At 49.9% G+C, this 15,961-nt stretch overlaps 1 protein-coding gene across 2 annotated transcripts in view; it reads right to left on the bottom strand.

Moving 5' to 3' along the window:
• GALNT14 (polypeptide N-acetylgalactosaminyltransferase 14) overlaps positions 1-15,961 on the bottom strand; it is a 215,586-nt gene that overhangs the window by 82,830 nt on the left and 116,795 nt on the right. For both annotated transcript variants that reach the window (XM_024731533.1, XM_024731534.1), the window contains exon 2: positions 2,133-2,302. In XM_024731533.1, coding sequence (XP_024587301.1) covers positions 2,133-2,302 — 170 coding nt within the window. The remainder of the gene's footprint in view (positions 1-2,132; positions 2,303-15,961) is intronic.

Consider the following 15,961-nt stretch of genomic DNA (forward strand, 5'->3'; position numbering starts at 1 on the left):
GTCCCATGTGCTTGCCCTCATTCCCAATGCTCTGTCGTCTCCCCTTCCTGCTCTTTCAGATTAGGATCCATAAATCTGAACTGCTCTGAATAACACAATCCGAGCTCCCACAGAGCAAGGTCACTGTCCTGAGGCAGACATGTGGCTGATACACTTTTCCTCGTTGTCTTCCAAAGGGTGTCTGCATTCTGTCTAAATCTTCTCTTCCCTTCTTGCTGCAATCCCAGAAGATCACACTTACTTCACGGAAGAAACACACTGGGTCAGGTAGGGAGCCTGGAACTGGACCTGGGGAACTCAGATCCTTGGGGACAGGCTGAGTTCTTCACCCACAACTACCACTATGTCCAGCCCTGTAAAATGCTTTCATTTCTGCCTCTCAGATCATAAAACAGGGTGAACGCAGATTTTAGTCCTGGTCAGGTATCCCCGCAAATCTGCCTGCCCAGTTAATTCCCCGACGCCTCCTCCCTGCAGGTGGGAGCATTCAGAGGCAGTTCTGACAGCTGTCACCCAGGTACACCAGCCCCTTTCCTGGTGCGGAGGTGTCCCTGTGTCCCTCTACAGGGCCTCAGCATCTAGACGCAAGACAAGGGAGGCACCACCCGCTGGAGACCCAGTGGAGCTTCTCAGCCTTCTGCCTGCTCTCTCTTCCCTGTTCTCCTATACATACTCTCCGCCCTGCGAAATAAAATAATCTAATATTTAAATAAAATTCTATCATGTCCAAGGACCAGGGTAAGTGCTGGGGAATTTTAATAGGAATAGTACAAGACTCTGACTTGAAGCTTTCAGGCAAGCAGCAGGGAGTGTCCTGGGTAAAGGGGACTTCCAGGCCCCACTGCTAAGAAAGCATCTCCTGGGTACCTCGAGGGGAGGGTTGAGTTCACAGACTCTCAGAGTGAGAAGGCATGACCTCATCCAGTTCAGTCCCCTGGCTTTATTTGTGGGGGAAACCAGGACTCCGGCTCCTCTTAGGCGTGATGGTGATTAACCAGGACCGGTCAAACCCCTCCACAGAAATAAACTGTATAAGTCAAGGTTCTGAGTTGTGCAGCCTAGTCGGAAAGACTGAGTCCACCAGCCTTCCCATACCGCCAACTTACATACCACCTGATCGACCAGCCTCGTTTGTCATGAGAATTTTTACTGTCCTGCTTCTAAACCCCAGTGTCCACAATTTGGTACCCAGAGGCCCAAACAGACACAGAAAGCTAAGAAGCTAACACCAAGCATACAGTCTCTCATTTGACATTGCCTTCAAGCCCCTCTACCCCAAGCTTGCCGGTCTGCTACTTTGGGTGCCAAGTCAATTTCCCGCAGCAGACAGGAAACACGCCCTCATGGGTCTTTGGCACAGCTGGGCCTCCCAGCTTGGAGGTCAGGAGGGGAGGCACTGGGTGAGACTGACCTGCTTCCTCAGGCCTCCCCAGGAAGCGAAGGGCTGGCTGACTCTAGGAAGGCTTGAGAGGTGAAGCGCCTTCACAAAGCCTCTTTTTGCTGGGAAACAAAGCTTTCCACATTGCCCCAGGCCTGATCTCTGCAACCCATCTGAAGGGGGCCTGACCAAGCGGATAGCAGGACAGAGGCTGTGTGAAAGGGCTGCTCCAAAGCAGACAGCGGACCCAATGGCAAGTGTAGAGGCCCCTCTGGCTTCTCTTCTCACGTGCCAAAAGGTCAGGCTGTAGGACCTCTGACGGCCTGACATTTTGGCACGTGAGAAGAGAAGCCAGGGGGACCTCCCAGCGACAGAAGAGACCACCAGCCTGACTGCCCAGAGGCCTGCCCTCCCCCAGTGTGAAAGCCAGGCCAGGCCATGGGAATCTGCCAGGGGAGAAAGGTTCTGGCTGTAAGGTGTTGAGTGTTCCATGACTTCCTGGCGGGTATGCCTAGGGTGAGCCCCGGGTGAGGGCGGCAGGGTGCAGGTGGAGGCCTCCTCCCTCTCCACGGGGTGCTTTGCGACGGCTCACGGCAGCAAGAAGCACAGACGGGGCAAACTGCAGCATCACAGACCCCCTCGTGTCTACCTGGCAATAAACGGTTTCCCTGCCCCGATTCCTGGCACTGGGCGCTGCATAAAGCTGGCCTGCTGTGGATCTGACATGACTGTGGGGAGGGGTCGGGAGAAGTACCTGAAAAGGCGAGTGTCTGGGACCACCCGGCTGCTGGCAATCCGCTCGCTCTCCCGCTGGTTGAAAGCATACAGCTTATAGGGATCATCACCGACGCGCCACTTCTTGGCATTCAGATACCGCCGCTCATCAAACTGGTCCCATAGGTCATCCCAGTCAGCATCCGGAATCTGTGTGACATGAACAGGAAGTCTGTGAGGATGGCTCCCGGTCCTCTCAGCACCCTCTGGCTGTCAGTGCCCAGCCACCAAGACCAGGCTTGTGCTGCTGGCGAGATTTAGCTCAAAGCTAGGGGCAGAGGTAGGACGTTAATAAGACCATGAGCAATAATAATAACAACAGAATGACGATGACAATGACAGCTACCATTTAACGAGTGCTGTGCTCACATACCAGGCACTGTGCTAGGACCTATACTCTCGTTATCTCGTGTAGCTCTCAGAGCAGTTTTAGGAGATGGATGTCGTTCGTATTCCCACTGCACAGACAAGGAAGCAGGCTCTATAGCCCAGGTAGCTCGCTCCGGATCTCACAATTAGGATCCTGCAGGGCTGGGACTTGGATTCTAGAATACTAAGCCCAGGGGCCACTTCTCCAGGGTAATTTGAGACACTCGGTGAAAAGTGCTGGCACAGTGGCTGGCGCATAGTAGGTGGTACACAGTGACTGTCATTCCTTCCTCTGCCAAAGGAAGGTGGCGATGAGAAGTAAGCAATCCATCTATAATGGTGTGCTACCCACCAGGTGGATGCCTGTGTGTTCCTTTCTTCCTCCAACCCAGGAATCTGTGCTTATTTTTAAGAAGCATCCATGGGGGAGCAAGTAATAACCCTTACCACAAGAGAAGACAGTACTTTAGAATGTATAAGGCGGTTTCTGCATTCACGATACCGTTTCACCCTCCCCAAGACCCTCTGCAGAGTAGGGAAGACAAGTCTTCAGAAAGGTTACTGGCTTGTCTGAGGTCGCCCAGCTGGATGGTGGCAGAACCCAAAGCAGAGCTCTGTCTCCTGGACCCTCCAGTGCAGAGGAGGTGAGGGGATTCACACAGGGAGGCGACGGCTCCTGCCCAGAGCCCAGGCTGCCGCCTCTGCTCTGCCCACCCCAGCTGTGCAGCCAACAGAGACTCCACACAGCCAGCAGGAGGTATGGGCTTCAGGGCCTCAGCACACTGGATGCTTCCCTTGATAGCCACTGCCCAGTGGGTACTAGTGCTGACCCCGCTAGGGGAGAGCCGGTCTGTATCAACAAAGCTCAGACCTTTCAGGTGCATCAAAGCCAAAAGAGTCCTGTGCCAGGAAGAACCTATTGACCAGGCTCCGACCTGGACCACGAGGGCTGGAGCCCTGGGGCTGGCATCGAGGATGAGATGTTCATTCATGTGTTACTGACCCTCCTCGCTGTGCAAGTATCTGAAGCTGCCTGGACACCGCCCATCCCGTCATTGACCAGGATGCTCTTCTGCACTCAGGGCATCTAAACAGGAAGGCCCAGGGCAGGTGCTGCCGACAGCAGTGCAAGCGCTCGGCCCACATTTGGCAGGTAAGGGGGGCCGCTCGCCCACATACACATTCATCTCAGGCACCACTGCATCTTATCTGATAATTGATCTTTCCCTTTCGCTCGCTCTCTCTCTGTTATCTCCTTTTGAAACAGCATTCTCCTGCTAATAGCACAAAATGAAGCACTGGAAACCAGTGATTTTTATCCAATAATTGATTTTATTAATGTCCTGTGATACTGCTGCTACATGGGGGTATTTGTGTGTGGGTGGTATGAAACCCCCAGCCTGGGCTGTGTCATGTCACAGCCTGAAAGATGTCACCTGTGCTTGGAACATGACCTCAGGGCCACCCTGACATCCCATTCTTGCGGGAAGGGCCACGGCGCCCTGAACCATCTCCAGCTGGCTCATGCCCCACTGAATTCACTGCAAATCTCAAAATAAGTTGTGAGCCCCTACAGTGCTGTGTGCTGGGGAGGGGAGAGCGGAGACGGAAGGCCCCTGCCCTCCAGCGGGCGCAACACTGTAGAGACACCTGCATGAAGACACCTATAACAGAGGAGCGAGGGAAATGGGAACGGCTTCCCAGAAGAAGCATCAAATGAGTTAGGACTTGAAGGATGAGCAGGGATTTTGCTTTGCTTAAGGGGATATGGGGAAGGGAAGTACGTGTGCAGTGAAAATCCAGATAAAAGGCAGAATGGCTCAGGGGAGGAGCATCTGTTCAGGAAATGGCTAGGTCAGAATGGGGAGGCCAGAGTGTGGACTGCAAAGAGAGCAAGAGTGAAAGAAAATTCCAGAATGTGGCTGGTCCCGTATGAAGCAGGTCAGGGGAAAGTATCTCTGGCTGCATGTGCAGGATGGAGTGGAGGGAAGAAAGCTCCACGAGGAGACCATTTGGGAGGTAACCTTAGCACTTTAACCTGGTGGGAAGGGAAGCCTGATGGAGCCCAGGTGTACAGTTCCATCCATCAGCTGGAGAAGCAGGTGGTGGGACAGGCACGGTGGGGAGGCACAGGGGCTGGAGTGAGGGCGCTCGACCAACCTCTAAGTCTCATCCCAATTCCTACTTTCTCTTAATACCAGACCAGGCTCAGGGCCAAGGGGCTACAGGTTTGGGTGGTTTGCTCAGCCTGGTAATCGCCAACCCTAAGGGCAGCTAAGCATCCTTGGCATCCTTGGAGATGGTGCCGTGAGAACTCAGCTGGCTTCCAGAAAGCCTAGAGCCAGAGCAGCAGCCAGGCCGGCAAGAGAAACTGTCTGAGCAGTCCGTCAAGGGCATCCTTGGAGGGGACCACGCCCTCAGACGGTCACGGGTGCGGAGCTGGTTCCCACTTTGCTGCACTGGATCCACTGGGGGGATCTCCCGGAACCGGGAGCTTGGTGTTTCTATAATGATATCTGGATGTATTAAATAATGGTGAGACTGAGTTTAAAACAACACTACCATTTGAATAGCAACCTCTATTTTATGAAGCAGCTTGCAGGTATTGTTACAGAATCCTCACACAACCCCCATTTGGACAGGGAGGGGTCGACTTAGAGAGGTAAGGTGGCTTGCCCATGCACGACGGCTAGTAAGTGAAGGGACCCCCGACTGAATCTCCCTAGGGCCTCCCAGCGCCATGGTCTGTTCTGTTTATCATCGACAGAACAAGGAGCGTCCTCTCTGCTGAAGATGAATGGGCAGAGAAAGACCCCCCTGGAGGAGTGGAGTCGAGGACATGCCCGCAGGAAGGGCCAGACACTCCTGCCCTGCTTGCCCCCACAAGAGAGCTGACCGCGGTCCTCCCAGAATTTCTAAAGGGGCAGCGACTTTGCCAGATACTTCCAGTCCTGATTTGGAGCTGGTTTCCAAGCTCTTCAATTCGCAAGCCCCCACATCTGGCCTCTAAGGGCCCAAGGCATGTACGTTGTACCCATGCCTCGGATTCCTCGCTTCCAGGCTCATGTGAACATCGAGAGAGTTTCTGAACAGGCACTTTCACCTTCACAAGCCTTCCTAGCACAGGAGGTGAAATGCTTTTCCAAAACAAGAACACACGCCAAGGAGCCCCCACAAGGGCCCACCCCAGAGCTGCGCCCACTGCCACGTGGCCCCCCAAGCTGCCACCACTTGACTTTCTGACCGGAATTTATTCAATCTCGAGTGTGTGTGTTTCAAAAGAGGAGTGTGATGCCACAAACAAAAACGAAGACCATCTTTTAAGTAGAAACTATCTGATTAAGTCAGCCAACCCCCTGGCCAAGACCAGTGCTTAAATAATTTGGCACCAAAAATGAAAGCTCGAAAGCACCTCTGTTAAGTTGCTTCACTTCTTTCCTCTCACCACACTTCCACGAGAAATCATGAATCCCCTTTCCTCCATCCTCCCCTGGCCTGTTTTCTCTCACTCTGGTTTCAAGCTGATTATTTGGCTCAAGAAACATGGGTGTAGCCTTCCCTTCTGTTAGGTTTTGAAGATGCCTCTATTTTCCACTAATGCTTTTGTCTCCCTCCCTTCTTTCCCCAGCTTGGTATTACTAGTTTTCTCTTATTGATCTAAGTCTCTTCTTTTTCACTTTCAAATGAGAAAATCTCTAGCCCTTGCTAAGGCTTCCATCTTACTCTGAATTGTACCTGATCCTTAAGAGAATGTCTCAGACTCATCCTATAATAAACAGCTAACACCTTGGGGGGCTCTTATCATGTGTCCTAAATATTTACATTTAATCCTCACTATAATAGATATCAGTAGTACCATTCCCATCTTATAACTGGGGAAACCGAGGCACAGAGAGATTGAGTAACTTGCCCAATGTCACACAGGTAGTGTCAGAGCCAGGATTTGAGCCCAGGCAGCCTAGCTCCAGCTCCCATGCGCTCAACCATTAGGTGACTCAACCTTAGTACATCCTCACTGCCATTTTCTTGGGTTACCTTCCAAGATTATCTATGTGTTTCCCACCATTTTTTGAGGTCCAGTTCTTTCTTTGCTTAGAGATCTTCCTCCACGCAAGGATGTCTGTACCCCCTCTCACCATCCTCCCGCCCGCCCTTCACTCCCCATTGTGGGCAGTCATTCTCCTCTCAGCAGTGGGCTTCATCTTGCCAGCCTAGGGCAAGAAAGGGGGAACTCTGCAGGCAGATTCCTGCAGGAAGATGGGAATGTGAGAGACTAACACACACAGAAGGTCATAATTGAAAAAAATGATATAACTGATACTTTAAAGACGATATAATTCATCTATCCACCCAATGTTTTAAACTCTAGTGTAACATTCCACCGGTGGACATCCCACAAGTCAGGGACAGAACGGTCCCAAGAAGCCCACTCCAAGCTTCAAAGGACTGTAACTTCTAGAAGTTTTCTTCTAATTTTGAACCAGAATTTGTCTCCTGGTAGTATCTCCCTTTGGGGCCTGGTTTTATCCCCAGGGATATTTAATGCAAATCTGACCTTTCTTTTTCATACCCTTTAGATATTTAATGGCAACTATGTGTTCCCGGGTCTTCCAACCCCCCATTATATAAGACTCAGAAAAAAATGACACAGAGAAGTGCAAAAGATCTACCAAAGGATCAAGAGAACAGGAGTAAGTGAAGTTGGGTGGGGTTCATCAAGGAATTCAAACACCCTGGAAACCCTTCCATATGTGCAGAATGAGAAGGGAGACATTGCTCATAATACAATCTAACTTTTATATGCAGGCTTCCTAGACGGAAGCTGCTTTGTTGTGACTTTGATAAGGTCCACCACCTACTGGGCACACAAAACTACCCATCCCAGCTCCCCTGTCAGAACCTCAGAGGGTAGTAGTGAGGGAGGGGTAACCCAAATGATGTCTAACCCTTACAATCCCAATATACAACAGAAAATTGTATCCCCAATCTCCAAGTGAGGAAACTGAGGCACGGGCAGGGTTAATTATTTGCCAAAGTTCACACAACTGAGAAGTGTGCCTCAAGGCCTGTAGACCCAGCTTCTATGCTAGCTGTGCAGCCTGGCGTTCACATCTCCACGCATCCAGGCTGCTTCCAGGACCGCAGCCTGTGGCTTCCCAGCACCACCCCGAGTGCCCCTGCCTTCTACCCGCTGGAGCCGTCTGCTTGTAGCACCATGGCAGACCAGATACTCGCCAGGACCTTCATGCTGAACTGCAGCTAGATTCTGCATAAATAACAACAAATGTGGTGGGTTTTTTTTGAAGGTATATTTTGTTTTGTTTTGTTTTGTTTTATTTTATTATTTCTATTTTTGGGCCACGCCCTACGGCATGCAGGATCTTAATTCCCGGACCAGGGTTCAAACCTGTGCCCCCTGCATTGGAAGCACAGAGTCTTAACCACTGGACCACCAGGGAAGTGCCACAAATGTGGTTTTTAATGCATTACTGGGCTTTCTAGAACGAAAATCTTCACCACAAGAGGAGAGGTGAGGCCAGGGAAAATACAGGGTGCTAAAGCCAGAGCTGGGATAGTTGAATGGTAAGTAAAGATGTGAGGCTGCCCCGAGGGTAAAGGTCATTGAGAAAGTAAAGCCAGGCTCCTAAAAGGTGGAGTAACTGAACCTGAGTCTTCCATAATTAAGGTCGAGGAGTGGGACTAAATGGTCCCAGATCAGCTGTAACCTGGCTCCCAGCAGAGACAAATATAAATACTATCTGGAGGAAAGCACCTCCAAGGTAGGCTCCCAGGATTCCCACGTAGCTCACCAAAAGATGGAATCACAATAAAAAATGACCAGACACAGAGGGAACAAGTCCACTATAAGGGAGAGTGAGTGGAAACTATAAACAATGTATTCTGATCCTCCAAGTAATCCAGACACAGAAATTACAGATACAATATAAAGCATGTGTAGGTTGAAATGTGGAATAAAAAATTAGGAAAGAACAAAAGTTCTTTGTAAAAGAACCAAACAGAATTTTTAGAAACAAAAAAGTATAATAATGATTGAAAGACAAACAGAAATGTTTACAGTCTTCAAAGCATTTTCACTGGAATATCTCATTTGTATTAACCCCATGCAGGTGGCAGGCCAGTTAGGTTGTTCCCATTTTGCAGATTGGAAAACTGAGGCTTAAGAAAGCATAAGAGCTTGCTGGAGATGACTGAGACTCTAACCCAGGACTTCTGACCTCAAAACCAGTGTTCTTTCCCCATCACCAGATGTTTCACTCATCCACGGGGCCACTTTGTTCACCCTGCTAGGCAGTCCCAAAAATGCAGGAGGATCCGCCCACCTCTGTACTGTTCTAATGTGCGTCCATCTGGGAAGTGACCTTGTCCTTCCAAGGGCCAGTCAAGAGAGGACAGCAGAATCCCTCATCACACCAGTACAGCTACGTAAGTCCTACCTGGTAGGAACGCTCTGGGAGAGGAGTGACTGCCGGTAACAGACTCCCCACGGTCTGCAGGACCAACTCAAACAAAGAAGGAGGGGCAAGCCAGCCCTTCACTCACCCATCTGGGCTCATGACAAAGGAAAGAGCTGCAAAATCCTTCTCCCTCATCCAGGGACAGCACATCAATTATGGATTATTAGATAAGATCTCCTTTTTAATATTTCTACCATGTATTATCACCTCTTCCTCTCACTGGAATTCTGTCTGGGGAGTTATTTAACTGATGTGCAGAAATCTAAATTTAATTTATTATCATCTAACTCACTTTAGAAGCCAAATTACCCTGCACTGGAGAAGGGTCAAGTCAATAGCCCACTTGGCTTTCTACTTATCTTCTGCATGGTTTTCTCTTCTTCTCTTTAGGATTCATCTTATCTCGGGTGCTGGTAATAAATTTAAATTTTCCTCAGAATTAGGCAATTGCTCCTTCGATGTTGTAGTTTAATGGCTAGTATTAATTATATGAAAGTCACTTTTAAAGAATTTGATAGATGGAATGGGCATATAATAGAGGAGGAAAGGGCTATTTCTCAGGCCAAATGAGGTAGCAGATAATTCATCAAGGATAAGTTTATTTTTCTATTCCACCTCCTTCTGTCTTTCTTCCCCACGTTTCTTCTCACCCCCGCTCCCTCAAGAGCCAGGTGCCTAGATATTGGGTCTGCTGTGGCTTCTCTGAGCCACTGGGGGGTCTTGACAGTCTGGATACCACAATGACTCTATTGCTGGCTTTAGTCTCATTTGGTCTCGGACAAGAGACACCACCACCTAGCTCTCTCCTCCCCGTCATTGCCCAATACACACACTGACCACCTATTTTCCAATTGCACATCACATGCAAATACAGCTTTGGGGGATGCTTCGAGCTTTCTGGAAGAAGAAAAGTTCTGATAATTATTATAATTGCCTGAAAACTCCAACTGTGAAATATAATGTGATTAACAGAATGGACAGAAGCCCAGCTCTTGTTTCTGGAATAGGGGAAGAAAAAGAGTCTCATGCAATTTGGGCCTTATATGGAGATTAATTTGCTTGCTAATTAGCATGAGAGGGAGATGCCAGGAAAGTATAAATCAGCGTGACTGGGCAAGAAGGTCTGGTCCCCCTGCACGTGCCAGGGTGAGTGAGCCCTAATGCTACACGTCTGCTCCCTTCCTACCCAACGCCCCATACATTCCACCACCAAAGACCAAAGCCAGGCCTCCTTTACGGAGATGGGCATCTCACATCACTTGTTTGCTTGAAGAACACCTCCCAGGTGCTGGTGGGCATGAGGATTAAGAGAGAGCTGGCCCCACCTGCATCATCGATTTCTGCATCTTCTTTGTGTTCAAAGATGGAGCAGTAAACAGACCATGGGAACATGAGAAGCCTCTGTCCCTTTCACCTCTGGAACCCAGAGGGCAAGAGATCAAGTGGGGTTGGGAGCCAAGTAACCGAACGGGGCCCAGGAGGAAGAGGATTTGGTGGACTGCATGGTGGCACAAGGAGGGTGGTTGTGCCTGTAACCAGGAGGCTGGCGCTGGAGGACACCAGGCATGAAGAGACGGAACCTGTGCTCGGGAGGGCCCAAGGAGAGGGCCTGGACCTAGGGAGAGGGGACCGGAAGTGAGCTCAGAAAGGGAGGCCTCCAGCTAAACAGAACTGAAACTCATTGTTTCTGGTGTGGACAGCTGAGTCGTCTTGGGCACAGGGTCACCTCCAAAGGCTGAGGTCTGCCAGGGTGACACTGCAGCCATCTCTCAGGGCAGGATTGCAAGGGAAGAGGAGGGCATTCCTCCTGGGATGGCCCAACAGTGTGGCCAGAGCGGCTGGTAAGAGTCTCACTCACTAGAAGCAGGAAAAAAACAAAACACTAAAAACGAGACTTGAATTTCCCAGTGACAGAAGAGGTCTCCCTCTTCACCTGTACAGGGCCAGGAAATATCTTAAGGCATCATCAGTAATCTCGTTAGCCTCAAGGAATAGCTACGGAGGCAAGCAATTTTCAAGGGGCCCGACTGAACCAAGGTGTGCAGCAGGGGTCACAAATGAACATGCCTTCAGGGTCACCGAGAACAGAAATGTGAGCGAAGACCTTACAGGTGCCAAACAGTACCTGCCTAGTGACACCGCCTTAAACCTCCCCTTTGGGTGAAACAAAATACACCCATGGGTGAGTCCGCAGGCTTCCAAACTGTGACCCAGAGACAGTAATGGGGTAAAAGGAAGAGGGTAAAGGAAAGGAGGGAAGAATGAAGGGAAAAGTGCTCATGCTATAGGCATCAAGCTTTTGTGACTTCTCTTCTCTTTCAAGGGGCCCCTTGTACATTTCAACTCAGTTTCACCCTGACAGACATGGAGCAGCAAGAGCGCTGATGTGTGGGAAGGTGGAGATGGGCAGAGAAGGGGACGCACGTCATCAGAGAAGATCCTGTAATTCCTGTCGACGGTCCCATAGATGCTAAAAGAAAACAGGAGTCAGGAAAGCCGGTTCCGAGCCTGGCTCTGCTCAGCGCGCCCTTTCAACCTCCTGTGGTCGGTTTCTTCCTCCACCCCAAGGGCAATATGAATCTTTACCCCACACAATTTTACCGTCCTGGATTAAGTCTCAGAAATGAGATAAGACACGAAAATTGCTCTGCAAAACATAATGCAAATGTAACACATTATTATTGTCAACATTGCTGTGGTTACTATTATTCCTTTTGGGGACTGAATGCTAATGGGGGGAAAAGTTTACAATTTTATGATTTACAGTCGGCTAAGCTACGTTTAGCTTCTTCCTTCCCTGTGGCAGAAATGTGACCTGTGACTGCATCCTCAGGTGACTGGGTGCACCTCCTTACTGTCCGGCTGTGAAGCAAGAGACAGGTCATTATCAATGCTGAGGTCGCCTGGGGCTCTGGAGGGCTCATCCACCCAAAAGCCCCACCTCAGATATGGGTTTGAGCACAGTGCCATGCAAACGACACAACCAGAAAACTACTTTTTAAAAAAGTAATACATAAGGTCACTGCCAGCTTGGAAGGTTGGAAACTGAGCTCTGTGTGGCCTCTGGGCTAACTCCCTTTTTTATGTGTGTGAAGGTGGGGTCCGGGGCAGGCACAGAGGCTGTGCTGGGTGATTCTGGGGGGAGACCTGGGGATCTCAGGGGTGGGGTCAGAAACCTGAACCTGCTTGAGACCCTAAGGCTCCCATCAGGCCAAGGAGCCTGCTCCCTGCTCGACTGCTGGCCCCTTTCCTCCTCTGACACATTAGCCCCAGAGGGTCTTCTCCAGGCGTCCTGGGACTTGGCTTCCAAGGGCCGGAATGGCCAGTCCTACAGCTATCCTCACAAGGAATATGTTCGGCAAGGTTTGCAGCTTCCCCAAATCTCCCTCTAGGTTCTTCTTGGGCAAAGGTGACCGTGGAGTAATCAAGATGGAGATGGCTGTGAGAAGCCAGGGAAGAGGACCAACTTGAAAAGGCTATCAATTCGCACACTGGACATAGTCATTCAGAAGAGCAATCACAACTAATTGTTTTGTAGCATTTACTGCGTGCCAGGCTCTGTCCTAAAGATGTCACTCATTGAATACTTGGAACAAACCTGAAGTAGGTGCTATTATGAACCCTATTTTACTGAAGGTGAAACTGAGGCTTGAGGAACTAAAGAGACGCAGCCAAGGTCACACTCCTAGTAAGTGCAGATGCTGGGATTAAACCCAGGCAGGTGGGCTCCGTCATATCCTTTACCGGGACCTACAATGGCAGAGGGTCATTCGTGGAAAGAGGCTTCCAAACCCAGCTCCTGCCTAGAGAAGGATGGAGGAAGGAGCGGGGAGGAGGTACCCGCCAGAAGCCCCGTCATACACTTTCCCCCGAGGCTATCCTGGAAACACCTCCCCTAATCTATAGGTCAAAAGGTGCTAAACCGGGTTTTCTGGCTAGAAGGAGTTTCAGAGTCAAGTCCCCTAAGCCCTATCATTCATTCCCCAAACGTGACATTAGCAAGAAGCCTCTAGCTCTTGACGGAGGAGAATTTGTTCCTCTCTTCTCCGCCTGCCTCCGAGGTGCCGGCTAGATCTCCCCAGATACTGTGTGCAGGCAGGGCCCAGAGCTTAGCGCATTTTCTATCCGCTCTGTAAATAAGGTGACATCCAGATACCCTCCAGCTCCCTCAAAACTAGGTCAGCTGCTGAATATGCAGGTGTGGGGCTGGAGTGAATAACTCTGAAAGGGCTTTATCTCCCAGGACTCCATGGGGGCTGCTGGCTGGCTTTCAGTGAAAGGGGCTCTATTATGTCAAAAGCAGACCCAGCAGACATCGCAGCTGCTGAATCTGGGTGGGGGCAGGATGCCCACCTCTGCGAAGGGCAAATTTAGTGCTGCGGGCAACATAGCAAGTGATAATGGCAGTGGATTGAAATACTGGGAGAAATCTTTACGAGCCTGTCCTAAATACTGACCATCTTTACAGCCTGGCAGGAATCTCGCCTATGGCATCTTGCATGAACTATAAAGAAGGGATTTATAAAGCACTTGCTTTTGCAAACAAGACCCACAGGGGCATCTCTCTCACCTTAGGAAGCACCAATAATTGTTCCCCAAATGACGTGCTCGTCACCAACCATTCTTGTCCATTCGTTAAAGCACCTGTGGCATGATCCCTTCTGCAGGTTAATCCTGAACTGTGTGAGGGATGTCAAGTGCTGGAGTGACATTTAAAACACCTTCTACCCTCATCTGTGTCATATTTTAGACTCCACATATAAGTACTGTCATGTGGTATTTGCCTTTCTCTTTCTGACTTACTTCACTTAGCATGATAATCTCCAGTTGCATCCATGTGGCTGCAAATGGCATTCTTTTGTTCTTTTTTATGGCTGAGTGGTATTCCATTGTCTATATGCACCACATCTTCTCTACCCATTCCTCTGTCAATGGACACTTAGGCTGTTTCCATGTCTCGGTGACTGTGAATAGTGCTGCTATGAACACAGGGGTGCCTGTATCTTTTTGAGTTAGAGTTTTGACACAAATGAACCTATCTACGAAACAGAAACAGACTCATGGACAGAGAGAACAGACTGGTGGTTGCCCAGGGGGACGGGGTTGAGGAGGGATGGAGTGGGAGGCTGGGGTTAGCAGATGTAAGCTATTATATATGAAATGGATAAACAACAAGGTCCTACTGTATAACATAGAGATTCAATATCCTATGATAAACCACAATGGAAAAAAATATATATATCTGAATGTATATATACGTATATGTATAACTGAATCACTTTCCTGTACAGCAGTAACTAACACAACATTGTAAATCAACTACACTTCAATAAAAACAAAAATAAAACATCGCCAATCCTCTAATTCAACATCTTTTAACTCACAGTGGTCTTCTCTTTTGCTTCTTCAAAATAAAGCTTACTCTGACTTTAACCACAGACGGGACTCTCTGGGGATCCAGATTTGCAATTGAGATACAGCGGGAAGAGATTAATCACTTGGCCAGAGCTGTTTTGGTTTATGTCCTACTGCCTAAGAGCACTCACTACAAGATTCCTTTAAGTAATCCATTTCCTTAGTGCACCAAAATTAGACTCTGGTGACAGAGAAAATTCAGTATCTCCACTTTTCCTGAGCACTGTCCAGGGAATGAGGTAAAAACTATCAAAGCCCTCTCACCCCGTGCCTCTCCACCCACCTGCCTTCTTAGCTTGGACTCACTCTGGTCCACAGCCGCTGGGCAGGACCCTTTCCTCCTGCAAGGCCTTACACTAAGTGTCAGGTTCAATCTCTTCCCAAGAGGAGGGAGTCAAAGCCAATGGCATGAATCCGACCCTCAAGTTTTTCAACACCATCCTCTTTCTTCAGTTTCCCAAGGACCAGATTCTCTCCACGGGTTCTTCCACCATCAGGATCTTAGATCTGCCGGGGGTAGTGCGGAGGGCAGCGGGGTGGTAGGGCAGTGTGGCATCCTCTTGTCTCATTTGGTAAGTGACTCAGTGCCAGGCTCCCCCTGGCCTGGCCAACTTCGGACACACGCACCAAAGAGCCTCTCCCAGCACATTAAACATTAAGGCTTTCCAGGCAGCAGACACAACTGTACCTTCTGGTCTGCCTCTGAGAGCGAGGCTGGGGAAAGCGGCAGCCCTGGGGGTGGCAGGAGGGTACGGTGGGTGCAGAGACAAAGGAGGTCATTAGTGGTAAAGACTACTATTTTCAAGCGGTTGTTAATGCTTTGTTTACATGGAATTCTCCAAATGTGACATTTTAATGGCATCACACTTTTGTGATTACAGTGTAGTCGACACCGCTGGGCGGGTGGGGGGAAGGTGACAGGGACTCCAGCGACCTGCTGAGGGAGGCGGCTCCCGGCCCCAGCAGCCAAGGGGACTGTCTCGGTCCTGCTTGGGCCAGGATGCCTGATGAGCATGCAAAGCGGCTCCCCAGAGGGCCCTCTGCTAGACAGGAGCCATCAGGGTCCAGGAATCTTGCACCCAGCCTAGCCTTGGGGCAAAATCAATGCCCAGGGCTGCAGGAGAGGAGATGAGGGGAGTTGCACCTCACCCCGAAGACCACCTGTCACAGCTGCCCTTGTCATTCACATCTTCATTCATTTATTCATTATTTCTTGGGTTCCTACTGTCATCTGAGGGAAAAGGCAATAGATATTCAGAAGTACAGGAACAAATTAAGACGGAGAGAGTGGCGAGGAAAAGGATCCTATGTTGATCGGGTGCCCGCTGGCTGCCCAACATTGAGCGAGGATTCGGCACGTGCCTCTTCCTTGGTCCCTCAGCAGCATCTGTCCCACCGGGGACACCCCCCTTCAGGTGCTCTTGTCTCTTGGCTCCCAGGAGCCCTCTTTCTTGGGCTTTTCCTCATCCTCTGCCCTCTTCCCCACCTCTTTTGCTGGCCTCTCCTCCTCCCTGGCTTCTAAATCTTGGAATTGCCTGTGGAATTAATC

This window comes from Neophocaena asiaeorientalis, unplaced genomic scaffold, assembly GCF_003031525.2.
Source record: "Neophocaena asiaeorientalis asiaeorientalis breed wild unplaced genomic scaffold, Neophocaena_asiaeorientalis_V1.1 scaffold689, whole genome shotgun sequence".
NCBI classification, from domain to species: Eukaryota; Metazoa; Chordata; class Mammalia; order Artiodactyla; family Phocoenidae; genus Neophocaena; species Neophocaena asiaeorientalis.